The 27915-nt window shown below is 43.9% G+C and overlaps 1 protein-coding gene across 1 annotated transcript; it reads left to right on the top strand.

Moving 5' to 3' along the window:
• Nucleotides 1-791: 791 nt before the first annotated feature.
• NAE1 (NEDD8 activating enzyme E1 subunit 1) lies at nt 792-23345 on the top strand. Its single transcript, XM_066636959.1, has 20 exons — nt 792-892; nt 3333-3436; nt 3515-3575; nt 6608-6638; nt 7447-7518; nt 8241-8320; nt 9338-9447; nt 10425-10534; nt 11429-11491; nt 12625-12688; nt 15199-15290; nt 15744-15803; nt 15982-16115; nt 16402-16477; nt 17676-17715; nt 18043-18129; nt 20419-20511; nt 21685-21799; nt 21875-21924; nt 22843-23345. Exons 1-20 carry the CDS (start codon nt 807-809, stop codon nt 22950-22952), a joined length of 1638 nt encoding a protein of 545 aa, XP_066493056.1. The 5' UTR covers nt 792-806; the 3' UTR covers nt 22953-23345.
• The last annotated feature ends 4570 nt before the right edge of the window (nt 23346-27915 follow it).

Here is a 27915-nt window from a genome sequence, read left to right as displayed (position 1 = left end):
GATGACCAAGATTTGCATATTTTCTCTTCTGTCATTTGCAGCTAATGAGTTCCTAAGTGAGAAAACATGCTTATTTTTTATGACCTATTTAATGACATCACTTCCTGCCTAATGACATCACTTCTGGGCCTCAGCAGGAACAATGAATGCTATTTGGCCCTCTGTAGGAAATGAGTTAGGCACCCCTGGTATAGGCACTCTGTCTTCCCATGGGGGGGGAAGTCAAGCCCTTATAGAATGTGAGGCTGCTATCCTATGCATGATTACTTGGAAGTAAATCTTATTGAACACAATGGGACTTATTCATGAGCAGACATACACATAGGGTCGTGCAGCATGCAAGGTGAGCAGAAACCAAGGCTGCAATCCTATATCCACACTTTCCTGGGGAGTCACATTGAACACAATGGGCTGACTTCTGAGCAAATGTGCATAGGATTGTGCTGCACGCAAGGTCAGGCTGCAATCCTATCCACACTTTCCTGGGCAGTAAAACCTCATTGAATGCAATGGGGTCTACTTCTGAGTAAACGTGCCTGGCTTGTGATGCAAAACCCCCCAACCAGAAGAGAAGAAAGCCTCTCCTGTGAAGGTGCAGCAGCAGCAATAGCTGCCCGGGGGGCGGGGCGAGCAGCGCAGAGCCAGAGCAACGAGCTCCACCAGCATCTTTCCGGGTTGCAACATGAACTAGAGCCTCGCGCGAGCTTTTGGTCGACTGCGCATGCGCCTTGCGGTGCTGTGGCTGCGCGCGGGCTCCCCCTGCAGGGCGGCTTGGGAAGTGCGTTGTGGAAGGAAGGGGAAGCGTCATGGCGTCGCCTGTGCAGCAGCAGCAGCAGCAGCAGCAGCAGGGCAGAGTCAGCTTGAAGGAGCAGCGCTATGACCGGCAGCTCAGGTGGGGTTGCTGAGAGCAGGGGGCAGAGGAGTCTAGCCTGCTCTGTTTGCCTTTGCTGGGTGGGTAAGGAGCCCCTCCCCATGCCAGCCAAGGACTGCAGGGACTTGGGCTGTGCCAGTCTCCTAGGGATGCCCATCAGGCTCTCCACTGGCCCCTGCCAGCCTTTCTGGGCTGCACCCCTGTCCCCTAGCCCAGCCTCCCTGCTTTGCAAGAGCCACAGGCTCAACCGCAGAACAGGCTCAACCCCAGAGCAGCCCCCACCACAAGCCCCCCTTCTGGCACACTGTGCCCTGCAGCTTCTACCTCCCCTATGCCCTGCTCCTTTGGGTGGCTGCTGTTCTCCTGCCTTGCTTGGCATCCAGCCTAATGCATTCAGGCCTTTTTCACTCCAAAAGCCTGCCAGCTCTCTCTTTTGCCCTGTCAGTTCTCAGTGTATCTCAAACCGTGGGTCAGGACCCACTAGGTGAGTCGCGAGCCAATTCCAGGTGGATCCACATTCAGTTCAATATTTTATTTTTAATATGTTAGACTTGATGGTATGTGACTGCTTTTAGGGAAATGCTACAGCTCTGAATTTTTAACAGGCTACTTACTATGCATATGCTTTTAACAATGATAGTAAATAGGACTTACTACTGGGTAAGTGTGGTTAGGATTGCGGCCTAGGATTGTTAAAAATTTTCCTGCTTGATGATGTCACTTCTAGTCATGACATCACTTCTGGTGGGTCTTGACAGATTCTCATTCTAAAAAGTGGGTCCTGGTGCTAAAAGTTTGAGAACCACTGTTTTAAGGCTTTCTTTTAGAACTGCTTTGATACATATAAAATTTTTTAATAATCGGTAATCCTCAAACCAACATAAGAAGAGCTGTTCTAGATCAGGTCAAAGATCCATCTAGTCCTGCTTCCTATATCTCACAGAGGTCCTACAGATGTCCTCACAGAGGTCCTTTCGAGACTGAAGGTTGCCAACAAGTCCTCCAGATGCCTCAGGGAGCACACAAGAAAACAAGAGACCTGCATCTTGGTGCCCTCCCTTGCAACTGGCATTTGAGGCAACCTACTTCTAAAACCAGGAGGTTGCACAAACCCGTCATGGCTTGTAACCCGTGATGGGACTTTTCTTCCAGAAATGTCTGATTACCTTTTAAAGGCATCTAGGCAACACGACCCCATACTGCCACAAGGAGTTCTATAGGTTAATTACACACTGCCAATGAGAGGATGAGTTGTTTGGGAAAAGTCATAATATAAGAAGAGCCCTGCTAAATCAGGCCAAAGGCCCATCTAGTCCAGCTTCCTATATTTAACAGTGGCCCACCCAGAGCAGTCAAGGCAATACCTGTATTCTGTTACCACTCCCTTGCATCTGGCTTCTAAAACCAGGAGGTTGTGTATACCCATCATGGCTTGTAACCCAGTAATATAGTTACAGTGGGGGCACAGCAATAGGTTTTGCAGGGTGCCTCAACATGCTGTGCAAGTTGCCTCTCCCCTTCGCCGTTGGAGCCATTTCTGGCAGTGAGAGAAAAGCAGAGGAGACACCCTCGCAGTGCTCTCACTGTCTGGAATGACTCCAAAGGTAAGGAGTTCCACAGACGAAATATTTCTGGATAAAAAAATTTTTTTGTCTATCCAAACTGTCTTAACACTCAATTTTAGTGGATGCCCTCTTGTTCTGATGTGTGAGAGGGAAAAGAACATCCCTCTATCCACTCTATCCATCCCTTGCAAATGCTGTAGCCTTTCCTTGTAAGGGAGGTGCCCCACCCCAGTAATCATTTTGTTTGCTCTCTTCTGCATTTTTCCCATTTCCACCTTTTCCATTTCGGATGTGGCCTTATCACTGATTTGTACAATGGCATTATAATAGTTGTTTTATTCTCAATACCTTTTCTGATGTCCTCTTCCCTTACTATAAGCTAAGTACACATGTAATTATGTATATTTTCCCTGCTAACCCTGTTTCTGTTCCTTTCAGTCCTTGTTTCCCTTGGATCAGTATCTAGCTCAGCGATTTTCAACTTTTTCATCTCACAGCACACTGGGAAGATGTTAAAAATTGTCAAGACGCATCATCACTTTTTTGACAGTTGACAAGGCACACCGCATTGCTAGCTGGGAGCTCACATTTCCTGATGGTCCTACTAATACCTGACCCTCCCCCAAACTCCTGTGGCACACCTGCAGACCATTCTTGTGCTGGGGCACACTAGTTGTAAATCTAGCTTGTAATGTCCTTGGGGCAGGGAACCTGACTTTTCACACTATGTAAACTGCTATGCACGTTGCCAGCACCTTATCAATCACGAAATTGTTTATTGAATAAATATCAATAAATAGTAGTTTTAAAAAGTTACATTTGTAATGCGTTAATTCAGGTGTACTCCTTCCTCAAAACAGAAGTATCAAGTTTATGTTTGTGCTTTTGTTTTACAGGTTATGGGGTGACCACGGACAACAAGCTTTAGAATCTGCTCATGTCTGTGTGATAAATGCAACTGCTACAGGAACAGAGATCCTCAAAAACTTAGTACTGCCAGGTACAATTGAAAACAAAGCTATAACTTTGTTGTTTGATTTGTGGTTCAACACAACACACTCTGTTTTTTGTCTTTAAGGTGTTGGATCGTTTACAATTGTAGATGGGAATCAAGTCACTGGCGAAGATGTTGGAAACAAGTAAGTGATATCTACAAAAATCTGGAAGTACTTTTCTCAGTGTGAAAACTATGGAACCACAGAACTATTACTGACTAAATGAATTTTTACAATATATGGAAACTAAAAATGACCATCGTCAAAATAAAAGTCACTGAGAATTTCCTCAAATCTTAACATTGCTTTTCTTTTCTGCTGGTATAGGAAAATTTGCCACAGCCTTCATAATAACATGCTTGTATATATATCTTAATTGTATATACCAGTGGTTCTCAAACTTCTCGGGAGTTTTACTCCTGAGGTAATTCTTTGGGGGGGAGGGGCTGAGGGCAGCAACGCGATCCCCAGGATTGCGTCATGAAGGGTGGATACCTGTACTTACAGAGGGCTTGTGCAAACAGCAAGAGGTGCAGGGAGCCCTACACAGCTCTCCGCAGGGCTCCCCGACACTTAGAATGTTAAAAAAAAAGTGATTGCAAACCACCTTCTGGTTGCGTGTACCAGAAGTCGTTTTAGGATTGCTTCTTTTGAACCCAAGGCCACCAGAATGATCCTAATCTGATGAACATGGAGCTCAACAAATGCACCAGAAGGTTGTCCCTCCCCCCACTTTATTAAAAAGGATAAAAAACAGAGGCTTAAGTGGCTGGTAAAGTGACACATTTTTTTTTGGCTCATAGTGCAGGTGGGTCCCAGTAGAGTGTAATGTAAGAGAAATGTAAGAAGTAGAGAAATGTAAGAAGGTGATAGGGGAGGCCAAGCGAGACTATGAGGAACGCATGGCCAGCAACATTAAGGGGAATAATAAAAGCTTCTTCAAATATGTTAGAAGCAGGAAACCCGCCAGAGAAGCGGTTGGCCCTCTGGATGGTGAGGGAGGGAAAGGGGAGATAAAAGGAGACTTAGAGATGGCAGAGAAATTAAATGAGTTCTTTGCATCTGTCTTCACGGCAGAAGACCTCGGGCAGATACCGCTGCCCTAACGGCCCCACCTGACCGAGGAGTTAAGTCAGATAGAGGTTAAAAGAGAAGATGTTTCAGACCTCATTGATAAATTAAAGATCAATAAGTCACCGGGCCCTGATGGCATCCACCCAAGGGTTATTAAGGAATTGAAGAATGAAGTTGCAGATCTCTTGACTAAGGTATGCAACTTGTCCCTCAAAACGGCCACGGTGCCAGAAGATTGGAGGATAGCAAATGTCATGCCTATTTTTAAAAAGGGAAAGAGGGGGGACCCGGGAAACTATAGGCCTAACATCCATACCGGGTAAGATGGTGGAATGCCTCATCAAAGATAGGATCTCAAAACACATAGACGAACAGGCCTTGCTGAGGGAGAGTCAGCATGGCTTCTGTAAGGGTAAGTCTTGCCTCACAAACCTTAAAGAATTCTTTGAAAAGGTCAACAGGCATGTGGATGCGGGGGAACCCGTGGACATTATATATCTGGACTTTCAGAAGGCGTTTGACACGGTCCCTCACCAAAGGCTACTGAAAAAACTCCACAGTCAGGGAATTAGAGGACAGGTCCTCTCGTGGATTGAGAACTGGTTGGAGGCCAGGAAGCAGCGAGTGGGTGTCAATGGGCAATTTTCACAATGGAGAGAGGTGAAAAGCGGTGTTCCCCAAGGATCTGTCCTGGGACCGGTGCTTTTCAACCTCTTCATAAATGACCTGGAGACAGGGTTGAGCAGTGAAGTGGCTAAGTTTGCAGATGACACCAAACTTTTCCGAGTGGTAAAGACCAGAAGTGATTGTGAGGAGCTCCAGAAGGATCTCTCCAGACTGGCAGAATGGGCAGCAAAATGGCAGATGCGCTTCAATGTCAGTAAGTGTAAAGTCATGCACATTGGGGCAAAAAATCAAAACTTTAGATATAGGCTGATGGGTTCTGAGCTGTCTGTGACAGATCAGGAGAGAGATCTTGGGGTGGTGGTGGACAGGTCGATGAAAGTGTCGACCCAATGTGCGGTGGCAGTGAAGAAGGCCAATTCTATGCTTGGGATCATTAGGAAGGGTATTGAGAACAAAACGGTTAGTATTATAATGCCGTTGTACAAATCGATGGTAAGGCCACACCTGGAGTATTGTGTCCAGTTCTGGTCGCCGCATCTCAAAAAAGACATAGTGGAAATGGAAAAGGTGCAAAAGAGAGCGACTAAGATGATTATGGGGCTGGGGCACCTTCCTTATGAGGAAAGGCTACGGCGTTTGGGCCTCTTCAGCCTAGAAAAGAGACGCTTGAGGGGGGACATGATTGAGACATACAAAATTATGCAGGGGATGGACAGAGTGGATAGGGAGATGCTCTTTACACTCTCACATAATACCAGAACCAGGGGACATCCACTAAAATTGAGTGTTGGGCGGGTTAGGACAGACAAAAGAAAATATTTCTTTACTCAGCGCGTGGTCGGTCTGTGGAACTCCTTGCCACAGGATGTGGTGCTGGCGTCTAGCCTAGACGCCTTTAAAAGGGGATTGGACAAGTTTCTGGAGGAAAAATCCATTATGGGGTACAAGCCATGATGTGTATGCGCAACCTCCTGATTTTAGGAATGGGTTAAGTCAGAATGCCAGATGCAGGGGAGAGCACCAGGATGAGGTCTCTTGTTATCTGGTGTGCTCCCTGGGGCATTTGGTGGGCCGCTGTGAGATACAGGAAGCTGGACTAGATGGGCCTATGGCCTGATCCAGTGGGGCTGTTCTTATGTTCTTATGTTCTTATGTTCTTAGTGTCAGTTTTAAAAGTGGGTCCCAGCACTAAAAAGTTTGAGAACCACTGTGCTAGAGCCTTTATCAGCTGGAGGAGGACAGTCATGTTGCTTTCAAAATGCCAGTCGCTGTCAGCAGTACTTAGTTAGATGGACATTCATTGGAAGGTACCTTATACTGAGGCAGCAAATATTGTAAAAAATTTATTACTGGAGGGAGAGACATGGGTAGTTTTTTGTGCATGTGTTTCATAAAATAACGCACAAGACTTCCAGATTTTGTCCATCAGACTGAAACTTTAAACGAATTACTTGTTTTTTTTTCCTCCTTTTTAGTTTTTTCCTGCAAAGAAGCAATATTGGCCAAGTAAGTAGATTCCAACTATGATTTATTGGTAGAGGTGCTTAGAAATGGTGTTATTTACTTTACTCAGAATTAAGCCCATTGTTTTCAGTAAGACTTGGGCTGTAATCCTGTCTTACTCACCTGAAACAAAGACCTCTATGGGGGGAATACAGAGAATCTACTTGATGAAATGCAACTTCCTTTCTTTCTCATAGCAATGGGAGTGTATTTGGTTCAGGGGTCCAAGATTTAATGTGTGTACTTCTCTAATCTGTTAGTGCAAATAAATAGGCTACAAATCAAAATTTTATATAAATTACTGAAACCCTTATTAGTTCTCTCTGAATAACAATATCTTCACTATGCTCCTAGTCACCAAGATGTGCATGTCAGTTTCTTCTCTTAAGCAGAAATTTAGTCAATATTTTTGTCCCCAATGATGCCAGTTACCAGAAAGTAATGCCACTCCCTTTAAAGTAGTGGATCAAATTCATTCATCCTCATCTTCCCATAACACCTTTTGCTAACCGCACATGGCTTGTTCTGTTATAGGCCCTTTGTGGTTACCTCTGAGCATTCTATGACATCACAGCAGATCAGCCAATGTCTTATTTTTCAGATTGACTGGAAGTTTACTAGTCTTGCATTCCATTCGTATCTCTCCAACCAAACAGCATTGAGGCAGAATGTCATGAGTTTGGAAATGGAATATAGACAACAATTCTGTGTATGCTAACTTTGAAGCAAATTGTGTAGTAGGGCTTGCTATCAGACTAGCATGTTTAGGATTGCAGTCTTAGTAATCTAATGCAGCTGTTTTGTTTGGCAGAATCGAGCCCAGTGTACCACAGAACTATTACAAGAATTGAATAATGAGGTTTCAGGGAATTTTGTGGAAGAGGTTTGTATCAATTTTATTGTATATAGTGGTGTGTTGGCACATTTGTAAAGAGTAGGTTATACATTTCTGGGCCCGGTCCAATCCATCTTCCCAGCATTGATGCAGCCGTGCCAATAGGGAGGCCTCCTCAAGATAAGAGAACCTTTTTTCCTTTACCTTAGGCCTACATGGCTTCATCAGTGCTGGAACGTTGGATAGGACTGGTTCCTCACTTGCTGAAATAACTGCATGCAAATATAAGGAACATGAATTTAGCCAAATCACCTAAGGGCGCAATCCTAACCCCTTTCCAGCACTGACATAAGGGCAATGCAGCTCTGAAGTAAGGGAACAAACATTTCCTTACTTTGAGGAGGCCTCCGTGAGTGATACCCAACTGCAGGATGCAGCACACGTCCCATTGGCACAGCTATGCCTGTGCTGGAAAGCACTGAAATAAGGGGTTAGGATTGCACCCTAAGTTGTACACACTTTGTAGCCTCTGCCAGTGTCAAAAAATGTCACCCTACTTCCTTTAAACTCCAACCACTGTGTTGAGTGATTTGTTATCACAGGGACTTGCTTTGCTGCTCATTTTTGAAATTTAAAGTTAAATACAAAGTAAGCATGTAATTTGCACCTTTTGAATAGATGTTTAGATGCATAAAAATTTAATTTTGCATACTTTGGTGTTGGTTGCTTCTGGATCCAACATGTGTGTCTGTGTCTTTGTATTTCTTAAGAATCCAGATAAACTTCTAGACAATGATCCTTCGTTCTTCTGTCGGTTTAATGTAGTGATTGCCACTCAGCTTCCAGAAAGGTAAACCAGAACTGTAAATACTTTCTGTTGGCCTGGTTGAGATGTTGCATGAAGCCATGATTCAACCTTGGCCTTGTGCCACACCTCCTAGCCTGAGGCACACACACCTTTGTGTGCAAGGGGAGGAACAAATCTACTCCCAGTTCTGTTTTAGAACAAGTTAGGAACAACCACAATGCTTGAATTGGTCTATCTAGGAAGGTTATGCACCTTTCTCGAATTACTGCTTTGCTTCTGTAAATCTGCCCTCCTCCACCCTGCCTTGTAGCACCCTGGGTTCCCAGCCCTACATGTTGCCAAATGTTTACTTTGATGCTTAGGGGTTCTTCTGTGAAGGCTTTGTTTCTCCACACACCTCCTGTTTTAACCCATGCTTACAAACTCATTAATCCAGAGGTTTTCAAATTGGGGCATCATGACACCCCACCCAGGGAATCCCTGTCTCTGTTCCTTAAGGGAATGGTTCACTTCTCTTGTGATTGTGTAATTAATCTCTGTGCAGTCATATTCAGTGGAGGTATCTGGTCTTCCATGGAGAAGAAAAGTTCCGTTTTGCAATTATTGAGTTAGCAGTTTTAGAAAAGAATGGGTTGCATCCCGAGGGATATGTGGAAAGTGTCTTTTGTTCACAAAGGGCTCTTTCATGCTACAATAGTGTTTCTCAAAGTGTGCTCCCAGGAGTCCTGGGTCTCCATGAGAATACCATAAGTTGCCTCCATCTGCTTGGTGCTGCACCTTTCCACTCAATTAACAGCACTCTGGGCCCCAAGACTCCATGTGTGCACTGGTAGGGTTCCCTGAGACTCCATTTAGGTGTGTAAAGGGCTCCAGAGACCAAAATATTTGAGAACTGCTGCACTAGAGCATTGCATGCAAAAAGTGAAAAAGTCTTAAAATGTTCTTCTGCGTGTTAAAAGCTTGAAACCAGTTATGGAACTCGTCTGTTATAGCACTGCGTGAGTCTTTTCCCCCCACTTGTATTTCTTCAAATCTGGCTAATTATCTTTTGTTTTTCAGTACGCTGCTCCGGCTAGCTGATGTTCTCTGGAATTATGGTATTCCACTTCTAGTTTGTAGGACTTATGGCTTAATTGGCTACATGAGGATCGTTATTAAAGAACACCTAGGTGAGAGACTTATTTAGTAATTAAAAGTTTCACCTGCTGTAGGGGCCCCCAGACTAATAATAATAATAATAATAATAATAATACAGGTATTTCTATACCGCCTTTCTTGGTCCTCAGATTTCTCCTTAGACTTTATTCAAGGCGGTTCACACAGGCAGGCAATTTTTAAATCCCTAGGGATTGTTACAATTTGAAAGGTTCTATCTTTCAAGAAACCACAACATTCAGATGTTTCTTTCTTGATCTGGCCGCACATTCTGGCCTCCATCCTCCCACACTCAGAGCAGATGGAATAGCTCGGCTCAGCTTGTCAGCTGCTTCAAGGTCGCACGGTGCTGGTGGCCTCGAACTGGCGACCTTTGGATGTTATCTTCAGGCAAATGGAGGCTCAACCCTCTAGACCAGACCTCCTGCCCTGACTATAGCCTGAGGGCTGCATCCACACACCAGCACCTTATGACCTGCCTCCTGAACCAGTGGCATTATAATTACATGCAGTCTCCTCTTCTTTCCCTACCCCTGCCCACCACCACACATTTGCTTCCTTGTACTGGATGAACTGAGCAAGGCTGCTTTCACAGAGAGAGTGAGAGAACAAGCAAGCAGCCATGGGGGTTGCAAGTATGATTTTCCTATTTTGAAAATTCTTAAGCATTATGTACAAAATATCTCTGTTTTCTATAATTGGCCACCTCTGCCCACCATAAGGCTGCCCACTTCTGCAAGACTGAGTGATGTGGCCCTGGCAGCTGTTTATTTGGGACCCCTGACCTATACCTTTCAGTGACTATCTCTTTAATTGTTAAACAGGGAATATTGGATTCTCTCACTGTGTGCTATCAGTGATTTTACTGTTACTATGTTGCAGTCACTTCAAATTAGTGTGCTAATGGCTGCAATAGTGTCCAAATTTAGATTCAAGTCTTATTTAGAATTTTGTTTCAGAATTAAAATCTTGCTTAATATGTATTTAACAGTGGTAGAATCGCATCCCGATAACGCATTGGACGATTTGAGGCTGGACAATCCATTTCCTGAATTGAGGGAGCATGTGGGATCTTACGACTTGGATCATATGGAAAAAAGGGTTGGTACAAGCTCTGCAGTCTTCTTAGAAATAGGCATGCAAGTTTTGGAGGCAATGCACAAGTTTATTCTAGGATGAAGTATTTTTATGTTGCCTTGTTCTCTTGTATTCTGTTCTATTGTCATGCTATGGTGTTGTAAGTTGCCTTGAGGAAAGTAGGAGAGATTTTTTTTAAGTAAATGAATGAGTGCATGCCCTCTTTGAAAAATATAGTGAACATGCATTATGAATCAGATCCTTTGTCACAGACTTGCCTTCTCCATGCAGCTAGGAAACTGCCTTACCCTGAGCCCGTCCACATTGGTCTATCTAGGTCAATATTGTCAGCACTGGCTTAACAGTGGTTATCCAAGGAATTTTTCAGACAGGAATTTTTTTCTGCCCTATCTAGAGATGCCGGGGATTGAACCTGGGATCTCCTGCATGCAGAGCATGTGGTTTACCAATGACCTCTGCTGCCCTTTGCTGCAGCAATAAGAGATTGTATTTAAAGTGGCACTCATTGTAAAGCTGTGGCAGCTAGCCCAAGAAGGACTGAATAACTCAAAAATAACTTTAAAAAAAATCAGCTCTCTTAAAACACCACCTGCATAATCTATCTCAAATTCAATAATTTTTTTTTTTTAATGAGCAGGATCTCTTGAGGAAATGAGGACGCAAAAAATATACATAGGGATATTAACCAAATGCCTACTCAAAATGTTTTTACAAGTGAACGGAAGCCAATAATGGGGCCAAACAGGCCTACAGGAAGAAAGATTTCCAGAGCCTGGGCTTTTGACTGAGAATTGAGTTTGCACTTTAACATAAAGGAAGGGGTGGTTATTTTGTGTGTGTGATGCTTAAAATGTTTTCATGTGAGTGATATGCTCACTTTTAATTTTGCATTCACAGGACCACAGCCATATCCCATGGATTGTGATTGTATCCAAGTATTTAGAAAAATGGTGTGATGCGGTACGTCGCTGCTGTGGGGTAGCCTTATTGACCTGTAGCAGCAAAAACAATGGAGGGACTACATGTTCAGATGCATGAGGTGTCTTCCTCTGTAGGCAGGAGATTACAATTCATTCATGTGATCAACTACTAGCCTATAGTCCTCAAAAACATGTGGCACACTTAATTTATCTTTTAAGGTGCCACAAGGCCCTTTGTTGTTTTTGTACATATTGAGGTGTTGTTCTAACATTATTTATGCAACGTCGTCTGTGTACATGGTACTTTAAGCCGAGGAGGGGGGGGAACCAGATGTGTTAGTAGTTCCTTGTGCTCCAGAACTGTAAAGTTTGTGTCCCTTTAAAGAATGCTACTTGTGCTTTCAAAACTAAAGCAGCAATTCAGCTTGCAGTCAAGTGTGCTTTAATCCCATTGACCTGACTGGAATTTAAACTGCATTCAGGATCACAGTTAGAAGCTGAACAATGTGAATGCTATTCTGAGACTTATTAGGGATAAGTGTTGGAGCAATTTCAGTTTAGTGTGAGCATAACTCAAGGAATCCTACAAGATTCAATAAAGACCTCTTTTCCCAGTCTTCCTCCCTGCCCCCCAACAATATAGGTTCATGGGCTCATGTTTAGGCAACATAAGGGGGCACTTCAGGAATTGCAAAGTCCATTTATAACTACACTAACCACCTTTGTGGTCTATGCAGTTCTGTGGGCGCACACAGACCATCCATTCCCCACAGTAGTGCTTATGAATGCATCTGTATACTTTATTGGTGGGAGTTGAGGAACACAAGGCTTTCTGGAGTGTTGTTGGACTGTCTTCTGGGTGTGTGTGCTGTACTCATTTTGTACTGGTCCTATTGTATTAAGTGCACTTGCATTTATTCAGTGCACTTGAACATATTAAACACATTTTTACTTTTTGGTAAAATTTATAGTTTATCCTTCTTACTGTCACATGATCAGACAGGGCCTTAACCCCATAGAAATTATTGCCCCAGTTCAGTTTCTAGTATGTTGGAACACAGATGCATGCCCAGTGCTCCTTTGCTGCTTATGTTTCTCTGTCTCCTCCTAGTAATGCTTAGCAACTGGTATGATATGTTTACATAATTCAAATATGTATCTGTTTCCATTTAGAATGGTGGTCAGATACCGAAGAACTACAAAGAAAAGGAAGCTTTCCGAGAGATGATTAGGCAAGGTAAAATTGAGGGCGATCTTCTGATGATACACCAAAGGTGGCTGGGGCATGTGGAGTTTAGTTCGTACTGAGTGGCACTACTATCTTGGGCTTAAAAGCATATGTTCATTACATATCTTGCTATCTTTGCTTTAAATCATGCTACTTGTTCAAGTCATATGTCAGGTGCCCATTAAAACCTGACACTTTGCCATTAATTTAAGAAGAACATCCATAAGAACATAAGAACAGCCCCACTGGATCAGGCCATAGGCCCATCTAGTCCAGCTTCCTGTATCTCACAGTGGCCCACCAAATGCCCCAGGGAGCACACCAGATAACAAGAGACCTCATCCTGGTGCCCTCCCTTGCATCCGACACAGCCCATTTCTAAAATCAGGAGGTTGCACATACACATCATGGCTTGTAACCCATAATGGATTTTTCCTCCAGAAACTTGTCCAATCCCCTTTTAAAGGCATCCAGGCCAGATGCCGTCACCACATCCTGTGGCAAGGAGTTCCACAGACCAACCACACGCTGAGTAAAGAAATATTTTCTTTTGTCTGTTCTAACTCTCCCAACACTCAATTTTAGTGGCTGTCCCCTGGTTCTGGTGTTATGTGAGAGTGTAAAGAGCATCTCTCTATCCACTTTATCCTTCGCATGCATAATTTTGTATGTCTCAATCATATCCCCCCTCAGGCGTCTCTTTTCTAGGCTGAAGAGGCCCAAACGCCGTAGCCTTTCCTCATATGGAAGGTGCCCCAGCCCAGCAGTCATCTTAGTTGCCCTCTTTTGCACCTTTTCCATTTCCACTATATCCTTTTTGAGATGTGGTGACCAGATCTGGACACAATACTCCAGGTGTGGCCTTACCATCGATTTGTACAACAGCATTATAATATTAGCTGTTTTGTTCTCAATACTGTTTCTAATTATCCCAAGCATAAAATTGGCCTTCTTTACTGTCACCGCACACTGGGTCGACACTTTCATCAACCTGTCCACCACCACCCCAAGATCTGATCTGTCACAGACAGCTCAGAACCCATTAGCCTATATGTGAAGTTTTGATTTTTTGCCCCAATGTGCATGACTTTACACTTACTGACATTGAAGCGCATCTGCCATTTTGCTGCCCATTCTGCCAGTTTGGAGAGATCCTTCTGGAGCTCCTCACAATCACTTCTGGTCTTCACCACTCGAAAAAGTTTGGTGTCGTCTGCAAACTTTGCAACCTCACTGCCCAACCCTGTCTCCAGGTCATTTATGAAGAGGTTGAAGAGCACCGATCCCAGGACAGATCCTTGGGGCACACCACTTTTCACATTTCTCCATTGTGAAAATTGCCCATTGACACCCACTGTCTGTTTCCTGGTTTTCAACCAGGTCTCAGTCCCAGAGAGGACCTGCCCTCTAATTCCCCAACTGTGGAGTTTTTTCAGTAGCAGAGTTTTTTCAGTAGCAGAGGGACCGTGTCGAACGCCTTCTGAAAGTCCAGATATATAATGTCATAAGAACATAAGAACAGCCCCACTGGATCAGGCCATAGGCCCATCTAGTCCAGCTTCCTGTATCTCACAGCGGCCCACCAAATGCCCCAGGGAGCACACCAGATAACAAGAGACCTCATCCTGGTGCCCTCCCTTGCATCTGGCATTGTGACATAACCCATTTCTAAAATCAGGAGGTTGCGCATACACATCATGGCTTGTACTCCATAATGGATTTTTTCTCCAGAAACTTGTCCAATCCCCTTTTAAAGGCGTCCAGGCCAGACACCAGCACCACATCCTGTGGCAAGGAGTTCCACAGACCGACCACACGCTGAGTAAAGAAATATTTTCTTTTGTCTGTCCTAACCCGCCCAACACTCAATTTTAGTGGATGTCCCCTGGTTCTGGTATTATGTGAGAGTGTAAAGAGCATCTCCCTATCCACTCTGTCCATCCCCTGCATAATTTTGTATGTCTCAATCATGTCCCCCCTCAGGCGTCTCTTTTCTAGGCTGAAGAGGCCCAAATGCCATAGCCTTTCCTCATAAGGAAGGTGCCACAGCCCCAAAATCATCTTAGTCGCTCTCTTTTGCAACTTTTCCATTTCCACTATGTCTTTTTTGAGATGCGGCGACCAGAACTGGACACAATACTCCAGGTGTGGCCTTACCATAGATTAAGGTGGCCTTAGGTATAGATTAATGCCATAGATTAGTGTCCATGGGTTCTCCCACATCCACATGCCTGTTGACCTTTTCAAAGAATTCTAAAAGGTTTGTGAGGCAAGACTTACCCTTACAGAAGCCATGCTGATTCTCCCTCTGTAAGGCTTGTTCGTCTGTGTTTTGAGATTCTATCTTTGATGAGGCATTCCACCATCTTACCTGGTATAGATGTTAGGCTGACTGGCCTATAGTTTCCCGGGTCCCCCCTCTTTCCCTTTTTAAAGATCGGTGTGACATTTGCTATCCTAAAAGAATATTGCTATTCTTAAAGTTCTCTTCCTTCAATTAGTATCTGTTTTTAAACTAGGAATCTTAAAGAATGAAAATGGAGTCCTGGAAGATGAAGAAAACTTTGAAGAAGCTATTAAAAGTGTGAACACATCTGTTGTTGCTACTAAGGTAAAAACAAGGTCTTCCTCCTCTGTGATTGTGGGCGAGAACCATTTCATGGGTTTTAGGCAGACCACAAGGTGATTAGCCAAGTCTTCCATGAATTTTGGGACTGGGATTCCAGAGAATTCGATAGCTGCCTGCTAATAGAGAAGCCCATCCGACCTACTGAGAAATCTGGGGATGTGTGACTGGCTTAAGGCAGAAAATAAGGTGGGCTACTTCGACCTGTGCTTGCCCATATGGGAGTGTAGGTAGTGAGCTAGCCTGTGACCCCCATCTCCCAAGTCCTCTTAAGATGTACTCCCACTACAAGAGGGATGTAGGGATCTAACTGCCCAACTACTAAGGTAAAATAGCTTCATCTTCCCTCTCTCGGCAGATATTCTGCTTGTATAAATACTAAATCTTTATCTGATCAGAAAATTTTCTGAAATGTCTTTGTAATTTTTTTCTTCATAGATACCAGGATGCACTGAAGACATTTTCAGTGATGATCATTGCATCAGTCTCTCTCAGCAGGTAATAAACACAAGAGATCAGGGCTGAAGTCCTGTGAACACTTAACTAGGGAGTTAGTTCTTTTAAACCCCGTTGGACCTGTTTTCAAGTAAACATGCAAGGGATCATACTAAGAGTTGATGTAAAATATTCAGTTTCTGCCAAATAAAGTCAGTGTAATCTGTCTGTGTACTTCTAGACATCACCCTTTTGGATTGTGGCTCGAGCTGTAAAGGAATTTGTGGCAAAAGAAGGTCAAGGAAACTTACCTCTCAGGGGCACAATTCCAGATATGATAGCAGATTCTACTAAATTTATCCAGTTGCAAAATGTGTAAGTATTCTTCAGTGTTTTTTATCAGTATATATTTAGCAGTTTGGACAATGGCCTCCTGCTGTATATTTTATTTATTTAAAATTAAACACAGTAGGGACAATCCCCCCCTCCCACCAAGAAAAAAATCCATAAGGTTGAAAAAGCTACCAAGAAGTATCAATGCTTTTTAAATTTCATGCAAGCTGCTTTGTCAGCTGCCGGTTTCGGGAGAAGGTGGAGAGCTTGCTTTCCTTTGGAAATGATTGTCTTATTGAAGTTTTGCTTTCTTGTCTGTCTCTTTAAGATACCGTGAGAAAGCAAAGAAAGATGTTGAAGCTGTTGGCAACTATGCTGCCAAGTTGTTACAGTCACTAGGCAAGGTGAGCAAATGAAAACGGTGTGTTGTCCATCCTGGTCCTTAACATTGAAGGAGTACTACGTAATGGCCCAATCCAGAGAGCTTCTTGTTAGTGTCATGCACAGGACTTTTTCCTGAGCAAGTGACTTTTTTAAACAGAAGTTTTAACATAAAGTTCTTGCAGCAAGCAGATGGCTGGTGTTGGTGGGCAATGGTGCACTTGGGACAAACTGTTTGACACCTCATTTGAGGATGTGTATCATTAGATCCTGGCTGTTTCTCCCCTTTGTGATTGCTTCACTACCATTGCAGGCAAGGGCACATGTCTGCTGCTGGAGAATCCCTGGCAGCAAAAGGGGGTAGTGTGCATGCAAAACTTAACACCCACTGTAGTTTGGGATGGGTGAATGCTCCCTGCTGCAGATAGGCTTTCTATTGCCTAATCCCCCCAAGCTGCCTTCATATTGCCTTCATATTAATAGATGATTGGCTGCCTAAGTACTTCAGCGTGAGAATAGTTTGCAGTTGCTTCTTCATATTCCCACTTCTGTTCCTCCTGTGTTCAGTTTGTTCCTGTGAGGACTCTCTTCCTTTCCCACAGCCATCTTTCTTTTGCCCCTCTGTGATATTCAAGCAACTCATCCAACCACTATCTGAGGCTCCACTCAAAGAACATAAGAACAGCCCCACTGGATCAGGCCATAGGCCCATCTAGTCCAGCTTCCTGTATCTCACAGCGGCCCACCAAATGCCCCAGGGAGCACACTAGATAACAAGAGACCAGCATCCAGGTGTCCTCCCTTGCATCTGGCATTCTGACATAACCCATTTCTAAAATCAAAAGGTTGCGCATGCACATGGCTTGTACCCCATAATGGATTTTTCCTCCAGAAACTTGTCCAATCCCCTTTTAAGAACAAAAAGAACAAAAAGCCCTTAGCAATTTATAATATGTATTGCTTAGAAAGTGCAGTAAATCAGTGAGTTGTCTGACATCCAGCAACGTTCTCCGATTTTCAAAATACATCGCAAAATGTTTTATTGTTTGCTGTTTGTATTTCCTTGTGGCAATGCAGAATGAGGGGGAAGTGACATTTAATCAGAATGTTCTCCTTTGATGGGAGAATTAACATTGAACAGAGATTTTGGAAACCACTGTCTTAGAGAAATGGTACATTAACCTGATTCTCTCCCCCAAATAAATTTGTTTTACTTTGTAGGCACCAGAATCCATATCTCAGAAAGATTTAAAACTATTTTGTAAGTAACTGTGATTTGGGGGGGATCCTTGTGTGTGTTGCTGTGTAACAAAAAGTCATTATCAAGAACTTTTTAAGAAATTTGATTTCCATAGGGTTCCTAGGGTTTGCTAGGAATTTCAGCTTTGTGAAATGGATGTATGCCCTGAGCGAGGAGTCCCTGTTCCATGTGGGTTTTCCACATGAATCACCTGCATGTGTAAAAACTCCCCAATTTGTGCCTTTGTTGTGGAAAACTGTTGTTATTGGAATCATTACATTGCAAGGAATTGTTTGTTTTTAAAAAGGAATACTGTGTCACTTTTCCTCTCTATGCTTTCTGTTTCAGGCAGGAATTCAGCATTTCTTCGAGTAGTGCGGTGTAGATCTCTTTCTGACGAGTACGGCTTGAATACTTCCAACAAAGATGAGATAAGTAAGGAAATCACTTATGTACTGGTTGAGCCTATTTATCAGCGGATTTTGCATCCACGTATTTGACTCAACATGAATGGCCATCCACATGGAGCTGCTAAAAAAAGTTATTTTAACTGTTTCTCAACAAGAAATAAGTGTGTGTGTGTGTGTGTGCTTCTGTTACCTCGCTTGGTAAACTGGCAGGTAGTCTCCGGGCGCTCAGGGAAGCTATTGCCCCCCTGCATTCACCCTCCATTGTGGAAGCTGCCGCACCTCCTGGTTCCTGCTGGTCGGTCTCTCTCTCTCTCTCTCACACACACACACACACACACAGGGCTGCACTTCCCCCCCTCGCTCTTGCTGCTGCTGCCGCCGCTACTCCGTGCCCCTCAGGAGACTTTGCAAGGAGACTTTGCCCGGCTCTGGTTCCTCCTCACCCACAAGGTGAAGGGCCACCAGCCAGCCAGCTGCAAAGCTTCCCTTGACCTCCAGCGCACTAGGAGGTAGAAGCCCAAACTTTTCTCCCTTGCTTCATTTTTCTTAAGGGGACGGTTGAGTGAGCCTCAAACCAGGCAGGCATGTGGTTGAGGAAACTGGAGATCTCAGTCATTCGCTTTGCAGAAGTGCCCCAGCGGTGTCTCTTTAAACTCTGCTTCCAGCTGAGGCTGCTTGTAGGAGAGAGGGGACACAGAGTGGCAGCAGCGGTGGTGATAGCAGCGAGGGGGGAAGGGGAAAGCACAGGAGTGTCAGTGTGTGTGTGTGAGAGAGAAACCAACCGACTGACCAGCAGGAACCAGGGTGGCTGTCCTGTAAGGTGCCGGGCGGCTCCTTCCATGGGGTAGTTTCCACAATGGAGTGGGGGGCTAAACGATTTGGAAATAGCTTTCTGAGTTGGAGACTGCCTGCCCGCTTGCCATGCGAGGTAAGGGAAGCTCCACCCCCGCGCACATGCATTTCTTGTTTAAAAACACTAAGGGGACGTTTTCACAGCAGGTTTCTGTCACTGCTGGAAAAACATCATTTCGGGTTTTACTTAACTTGAATTTTTTTAATTGGCGGCAGTTTGGGGAACAAAGCCCCCGTGAATAAGGAGGTTTGATCTTTATCTACAAATATATTTGAGTATTTGGAATCCCTAGCATGTATGCACTGCTGAAACAGAGACGCCTGTGTTGGCTTGGTCATGTCGTGAAAATGGAAGATGGCCGGATCCCAAAGGATCTCCTCTATGGAGAACTTGTGCAAGGAAAGCGCCCCACAGGTAGACCACAGCTGCGATACAAGGACATCTGCAAGAGGGATTTGAAGGCCTTAGGAGTGGACCTCAACAAGTGGGAAACCCTGGCCTCTGAGCGGCCCGCTTGGAGGCAGGCTGTGCAGCATGGCCTTTCCCAGTTTGAAGAGACACTTGGCCAACAGTCTGAGGCTAAGAGGCAAAGAAGGAAGGCCCACAGCCAGGAAGTCAGACCAGGGACAGACTGCACTTGCTCCCGGTGTGGAAGGGATTGTCACTCCCGAATTGGCCTTTTCAGCCACACTAGACGCTGTGCCAGAACGACCATCCAGAGCGCAATACCATAGTCTTCCGAGACTGAAGGTTGCCAACACATATTTGAGTATGTTTTCATCTGAGAACCAAACTTTTAACCAAAGTTAAAAGACTTATTCAGACCCATAAAAGAGCTGGGGCGGCTGCTGCTTTCTCTCATTTGTGCTGTTCCATGGGAAGCAGAATAAGCATTTTAGCTGAAGAGAAATTGCTGAGCCCTGATGTGGTCCTGATGTGTTCTCACATGTGAGATGCGTGAGTCATTGCTTCCTCTGTCACAGCAGCGATTAAGCGAGGAAGCTGCTGTTTGAAAAGGGTTTCCCTTGCATCTATTTCAGTTCTAAGCCATTATGTAATGAAGACCATTTCCAGGAACTCTGTTAACTACACATTTTACAAGTATTTACTGTATGTGGAATGGTAAACTTTTATTGGGGCGGAGGGAATGGGAATCAAATATGGGGAACATAACTAGTACTTCCATGCAGTACCCATGTAGTTAGAATACATTTATGCACATCAGGTGCAATTCACAAACCATACTGATATCCATTGTGCATCTGCTTCATGTTTGCTAAATTTGTCATTTTATTCATAAAGTTTCATGTGGTCTTAGCAAAGCTGTAATATGTTTTCCTATACATTGGAACATACATAAAAATGTATGTTAGGTTCTTGTGATCTTTTTGTTGTTAATGCAACCCCTTTTCCAAACAATTCCTAAGGCATTAACTGGTTGGGTTTTTTGTTTCTTTTAAGTTTCCCATATGGATAATCCAGACAGTGAGATGGTGTTATACTTGATGTTACGGGCCGTGGATAGATTTTTTAAACACCATGGTAGATATCCAGGTAAGATTACTTTAATAATATCCAGTTGCTGCACTGTAGTGTAAACAACAATCTGTTATCAGCAATGTACTTTTGAGTATAGTATGTTTATTGAACAAATTCCTTGGGAGGGACACTATATGATAGAAAATTAATAATAATCAATATTTCAGGTTCATAAATGTACAGGTTTAATTCAGTGGTTCCCAAACTTCTCTGGCCCGCAGCTCCCTTGACCCCTGTGGCAGTTCGCCATGGCTCTCCATCATGTTATTGAGGGTCAAAAGTGACATTGTCATGCAGGAAGTGACATCATCATGCAGGAAGTGTCAGCATTGTGATGTCAGGGCCGATACTTTCCTGAGAATACAGCAATAAGTTGGGTTATTTCTCAGCCATTTTCCAATAGCGAAGTGAATCAGAAAGGGACAAAAAAGCCTCTTTACATACTGAGCCCTCCCCATTTCCATTGTCCCATCTTCCCACCTGTTCAGGGCAAAGCACCATGCCTCTCTTTCCCTGGCAGCTCGCCGTGCCCTGCGGCTCCCTGTGATCAGCCCAAGGGCCCTGTCCAGTGCGCACTTACCCCAGGAATTTGGTGGCTTGCAGAGCCTCCCTAATGCCTCTAATCAGCACAAAGGAGGGAATTTTTTAAATAGCTGAAAAAGAAAGAGCAGAAGAACCACAGAGAGCAGCAAGGATGCTAAGCCTGCAATCCTATACATATTTACCTGGGAGTAAATACCATTGCACACAGTGGGACTTGCATCTGAGTAGACATGCATAAGACTGGGCTTTAAAAAGTTCCTGCAGTTAAAACTAGGGCAGAACAAAAATGCAGTTCATTAGGGGAACAGGTACATTAGGAACTAAGAAAAATAACTAGGAAATAACAAAACAGTAAGGCAATTAAGCAGAAACTACAAAGAAAAAGCTGGAATGAATGGGGATGATGGAGAAATTGAGAAACACAGGGAAGGCAAGCAAATGGAGAGCTGGCCCCAGAGAAAGCAGTAACAACGATGTTAACAGGATTCAGAAGAAAGGCTCTGAAAGTGAGAGGCAAGAAATGTGAATTAACAAATGTTTGTAGTAAAACTTCTTTGCATCGATCTCATCTTGCAAAATTTTATCCCACATCGTTTTGGTAAAATTGTAGCTTTATGTATAATTTTTATTTTTTTTTTCACCCAGGTGTCTATAACTACCAAGTGGAGGATGATATTGGAAAACTGAAATCTTGCCTCAATAGTTTTCTTCAGGAATATGGATTATCTGTAACAGTGAAGGATGATTATGTCCATGAATTGTGAGTGTTGTATCAAGTAATTTTTCCAGAACTTATCCTATCATAAATATTACTGATTTTTTTTTTCCTACACAGTTGTCGCTATGGAGCTGCTGAACCACATACCGTTGCTGCATTTTTGGGAGGTAGGAATACTGCCATTTTCACTGGTCCTTGCAGAGCTGCATGTGGAAAGTTCATCATAACTTTGGATTCTGACTGTTTGTGCTAGTAGAATTTGTAAACCCATCTCTTTTATGCTAGCTGTGGAGTGCATGCTATGTAGAATTTGAGGCATCTGTACACCAATATGCATGAGAGATGACAAAACTTCTCTAAAACTTCTCTCATCTCTAAAACTTACATTTCTACCATGCACATGTACCTCAGGTAAGAAGCACCTGACAAAAAGCTCCAGGTTTATTTTGATGTGTTTGAGAGCTGAAATATTTAAGAATCATTTAAATTCTTAAACATATTTAATCACCATGAACATATTTACTCACATGAACTCATCATGAAACGTAAAACTTATGTTTTATTCCAGTGGACTCTCAGTTTATTGAAAAAGATTGAAAATACCTTGTTTACCTTTTAAATTAATTGTGATGCTAAAAGGAGCTCAGCCAACGTTTCTGAGAGTTGCACATGATAAGTTAAAGAACTGCATGTAGCACATGAGCTGCTGTCTGTCCACCCTGGTATAGAGCATCTAAAATTTATTAGATGGCACTAAGGGCGAAGGAGTATGGCCTGCTGTTGCTGTGTGCTCACCACTGCCTTCCAGTAAGCCCTTTCTCGGAGTGTCCATACAGGAAAGCTTACCAGGAACTGGATAGTGGGCAAACATTCGCGAGTCCTCTTTCATTGCTGTAGTTGATGGCAAGAAGGAGCTCACATCCATCTGCTGTCTTGTTGCAAGGCACCATGCCAGGATATTTGGTGCCTGCATGCACTTTCCTAAGCAAGAAGGAATGCCCCACTGAGGGCAATTTCTCATCTGTTAAACAATTCTAACATTTTTTTCCCCTCTATTCCTCTTTCTTTCCCCTGCTGTTTGACAGGAGCTGCTGCTCAGGAGGTTGTGAAAATTATTACAAAACAATTTGTAATTTTTAACAACACCTACATGTACAATGGCATGTCACAGACCTCGGCAACATTCAAGCTGTAGGTGTAGGTTACAGTGCATTGTTTATAACTATCATTGCTGTTTGGTTTGCATTTTGTTCTGTAAAGTATTGCCAGATAGGGATTTGCTACCAGCTGTCCTCAGTATTCTTGTTTTCATCATTAAAATTTCTTTTAAATTGTAATAAGGTTTTTATCTTGTATTTTTAACAAAAGGCACTGAAACATTGAAGATACGTTTATTTTAAAATGAGATGATTAGGTTCATCATCAAGCTCTTTGTACAATTTTAGGCGAAAGCACTTTTTTGTTTTCTACTGTTCGGAGTTAGATTTAGCCTTTTACACTGACCATTTAGCTTGCCAATATATCACTCAGGAAAGTGTTCCTAAACATCTGTGTCAAATAAATACCTACTTGAAGCAAATGTGCATAAGCAGTATGTGGTATTTTCTGTAATTTTAAACTACTGTTCTTCGCTTTTATGCAGAAAGGGTTTCCTGCAGCCTGTGGAGACACATCGCAATTCACAGTGCACCTTTAAAGACTATTAAAGTATTTTAAAATTGTGAGCAAAGTTTTAAAGCATGCTGAAGTCTGCTTGGACTTGCTTCTCTTGCCTGGTGAATTCACTCTGGGCAGCAGGAAGATAATATTTAGAATCATCTCCAGATAACACAATCTGTCATGGTCAGGACGCTATTGTATTAATAACCTTCTTTTAAAAATTGAGAACCACTATAGTTATGAAGCATATAATTGTATAAATGATTCACATACTAATAATATAAGCTACATATTTTCATGAAGGGCATCACTTAAAAAGTAATGTATAATGTCTCAACTGCCAATTGACAACATTATTATAATATTTAGAGTTCAATCTTATTCTCCTCTCTCCTCCCTCCCCCACCAATGCATGCATGCCAAAATGGTTAGCTCTGTATCCTGTAGTGGAGGGGAAATGTCCAGGAGGTCTTCCCTAGGTAAGAGAACAGTTGTTCCCTTACCCAAGGGTAAGCATCCATGATGTGGGTGAGGGACCGGTTACTAATGTTGTGGACATGTGTTGTGTGATCAGGACTGGAAAGGGGATTGGGTTTTAGAAACTACCACTGCTGCCAAACCCAGACCTGATCTTTCCCTGTTCCACCCTCCGTTGTCATCTTAGCTGGATTGTCGATGGCTCTGGATCTGCTGGCCCTAGCAGAAATGCTCTAACTTTCCCACCAACATCCCCAACAGTGTGCTAATTCCTTTACCACAGTCAATGCCAGTGGAAGAGGAGTACTGCACCCCATTAAAATTCTTTCTCCAAGAAGCAGTACTTTTTTACAAATAGAGACTGGTCCCAGATCACTGTGGTATGAACCACACTAGATCACTGTTTCAATGTTTGACCTCTGCCATTCCACTTCACATGGTCCACCTATTCAAAGTACCTCCGGAAGTAACTGGCGATGACACCATCGCCAGTTACTTCTGGGGTGGGAGGCAAGATGCGATGTGATCAAGTCCAGTAAGAGGCTCAGGGTGGGCTTTTTTGAGCACAGAAAAGCATGCTTTGGAGCTCTGCCCACTGAGCCAAACCTCCTACTGCTGTTTGTTGTGTCACAATCCTGCTCTTGCTGCCAAACAGCAGGTGATTAGAGGTCCCTCAAGTACCACCAGACACCACCTCAAGTACCACTGGTTGAGAAACACTCCACTACATGGTATTTGAATCCTGGTCTCCTCGTTTGTATTCCAGCACTAGCCACTACACCACATTGCCTTTCAGAACATAAGTGAGACTGCTGAATTAGACTCAACGTCCATTGCATTAACTCTCTGTGAAATGGTTACTGTAGGTGTAACATTTTAATCAGGGGAACCACTTGTTTCTCATTAAAGCTATCATGGCTTGTAACCCGTAATGGATTTTTCCTCCAGAAACTTGTCCAATCCCCTTTTAAAGGTGCCCAGGCCAGATGCCATCACCACATCCTGTGGCAAGGAGTTCCACAGACCAACCACACGCTGAGTAAAGAAATATTTTCTTTGGTATGTTCTAACTCTCCCAACACTCAGTTTTAGTGGATGTCCCCTGGTTCTGGTGTTATGTGAGATTGAGCATGATGGTGATTCTGTGAGGAATCCGCTGAGGGCTCTTGCCATCTAGTCCTGAAACTTAGCATCACATTATTAGCCTGGGCCATGCTTTCCTAGCAGTCACTCAGCTCCACATACATGTGTGTTCCCTGCATAAAATAAATAAGCTCTCAGGCTAACAAGAGGCAAGAACTTTCATGTGGTTGTGAAAGGCCTCCATTGCAAGGTGACCAGATATCATGACCACAAAAGAGGACAAGACAGCTAGAAACACTTGTATATCGATTTCAAGTGATTAAACACTATATTACTACTAAACTTAAAACTACATTACATTTAATTTATTACATATAATTTATTAATTGCAAGAAGGCTGTGCACTGCCTGCTCACAGGGAAAAGGAGGACATTGAAGTTCTTTTCCAGGACATGAGGTTAAAAAAGAGGACATGTCCTGGGAAAAGAGGGTATCTGGTCACCCTGCGGAATGGCTGGGCCTGCCAAAACATAGTGCACTTGGCATGACTGGTATAGGGACATGCGGTGGGTGGGGAGGCAGGTGAGGCAGAGCCTCCCCACCAGAGTACTTTGAAAAGCGTCACCACTGTGTGAGGTGCCCAAGGACTCACAACCCACACACTCTGCCCACCCTGCAAAATGGCTAGGCCTGCACTCGGCATGATAGTAGTGCAGGGACATGCATTGGGTGAGGAGGCAAGTGAGGCAGGGCCTCCCTACTGGAGTGCTTTGAAAAGCACCACCACCGTGTGAGGTGCACTAGCACTCACAACCCACGTGCTCTGCGGCAGTGTTTTTCGAAGGACTCTGGTGGGGAGGCTCTGCCTCACCTGTCTCCCTACCTATCACACATCCCTGCAGTGGTGCAGAGAGTGGAGAGGTAAGAAAGAGATTACACTGGCTTTCTAATAGAGGCCACTCTGCCCCCCCCCCCCGCTGTGCTCATTCAAGGGGCTGGATTGCAGCCTTTAAGAGAAAGGCAGGCCTAGCTGCACGCCTGGGCCAGCCAGTCTATTTAATTGTTGGCACAGCTATGGAGGCGAATGAATGAGGCAGCAACAGGGCCTGCTTCCCCCTCATGAGAGTCTCCTCACTTTTGGCGGGAAAATCTGGGCTGTTGCCTCAGGTGTTTGTCGCTCATGAGTCAGAGCTGTGGGAAGGGGGGTAAGAAGGCACTCGATCAAGCAAGCTGCAAGTCACAAGTGAGGAGGAGACACTTGTCGTGTGTGAACGGCAAACCTCTGACCAGGAGAGGCAGATTGTGTGATATCGCACAAGTCTTCACTTCCAACCCTTCAAGTATATCTTGAAACAGTTCAGTTCAGAACCTTTATTGGCATAGACAAACATGACAGAATAAAACAATGTCTGTAAGACAATGCACAGAAGGGAAAATAAAAAACCCACCCAATCCCCACAGTAAAAACATATACTTTCTATAACAAAATTAGACCCAATTCAAAGCATTAAAGCTCAGAGGGAAATAGCAGCATTTTGCAGTGTCTCTTAATAATAGAATTAATTTAATTGTCAACTCAGGGCCCAGTCCTATCCAATTTTCCAGCACCAGTGCAGCCACAATAAGCCCCAAGGTAAGGGAGCAAATGTTCCCATACCTTAAGGAGGCCTCTGTGACTGCTGCCCCACCACAAGATGCAGCACATGCCCCATTGGCACAGCTGCACCTGCACTGGAAAATTGGATAGGGTTGGGCCCTCAGGATCCAATCCTCACCACTGCACATCGGCTCACCACTGGGCGCACTGTTGCAAGTGTGCCATAAGGCACGTTTGCAGGCCCTAGCGCCGGTGGAGTGCTGGTGCTAGCCCAGCACTGGCCGGCACTGGGCTAGCCCCGGTGGAGCACTGGAGATCCGCCACTTGGCAGATGCGCCCACCCTCAGGTCATTGTAGAATTGAGCAGCCCCGTTGCGGGACTACTCACTTTACTCAGGGGAAGGGGACGAAAGTCCCAGCCTCCTAAGGAGGTGGTGGCTACTGCTTGGGGCAGTAGCCATTTTCGGCACCACTGCGACCCCACACACTGGGCAGCTCAGGATTGGGCTGCCCAGCTGCAATCCTATCCACACTTACCTGGGAGTTAGCCCTATTGACTATAATGGGATTTATTTATAAGTAGACATGGATAGGATTGCGCCCTTAGTTAACTCCTTATTGGTGCCTCTTAACAAATAACAGATTTTATCCAAATCAGTCCAAAATAAATTTAGATAATATAAGTGCAGATCCTGATACCAAGTATACTGTAAAAGCAATTCTATATTTCTTTTCGGCCTAACAGCTGAACTAAAATAACCCTTAGTAAGGTTTAAAGAGGGTTCGAACCCTTGAAGAGGTGATTTTGTTCTTTAGTGGGAAATTGTAGGTAGCTGTGGTGCTTGTGGTGGTCTCTTAGAAAACAAAGGGGAAAACAAAACAAAGGGGAAAAGGCACAAGTCGTGTAATACTTTCTATTAGGACTAAACCAAATGGCACAATGTTGTGTGAGCAGCAAACTTGCAAGTTTTTTGTTGTTGTTTTTTATTTTAAATACTGGGTGGGATGGCAAAGCTAGGGTCGCCAACCCTTCAGGATTGACTTGGCTTCTCCAGAAATCAGTATCTATCTTCAAGGGGCTGCTGAAAGCAATCCTGGATACACACACACACACACACACACACACACGGTCTCCAGACATTTCCAACATTTCCACTCCCTCTAAGTTCTTAGAGTGTGGACATGGAAGTGAGCTTTTGAGTTCCACAGGGCTCTTCAGAAGGCTGCATGGCAAAGCAAGAAAAAAAAAGGCGGGGGAAGCTGAACATGATGGCAAAACCCAAAAGTCTTTAGTTTATTAAAGACTGAAGATAGACTGTGGAAATAATCATGCAGATGTTGG

This window comes from Tiliqua scincoides, chromosome 9, assembly GCF_035046505.1.
Source record: "Tiliqua scincoides isolate rTilSci1 chromosome 9, rTilSci1.hap2, whole genome shotgun sequence".
NCBI classification, from domain to species: domain Eukaryota; kingdom Metazoa; phylum Chordata; class Lepidosauria; order Squamata; family Scincidae; genus Tiliqua; species Tiliqua scincoides.
This window is presented reverse-complemented; position numbering and strand designations above follow the sequence as displayed.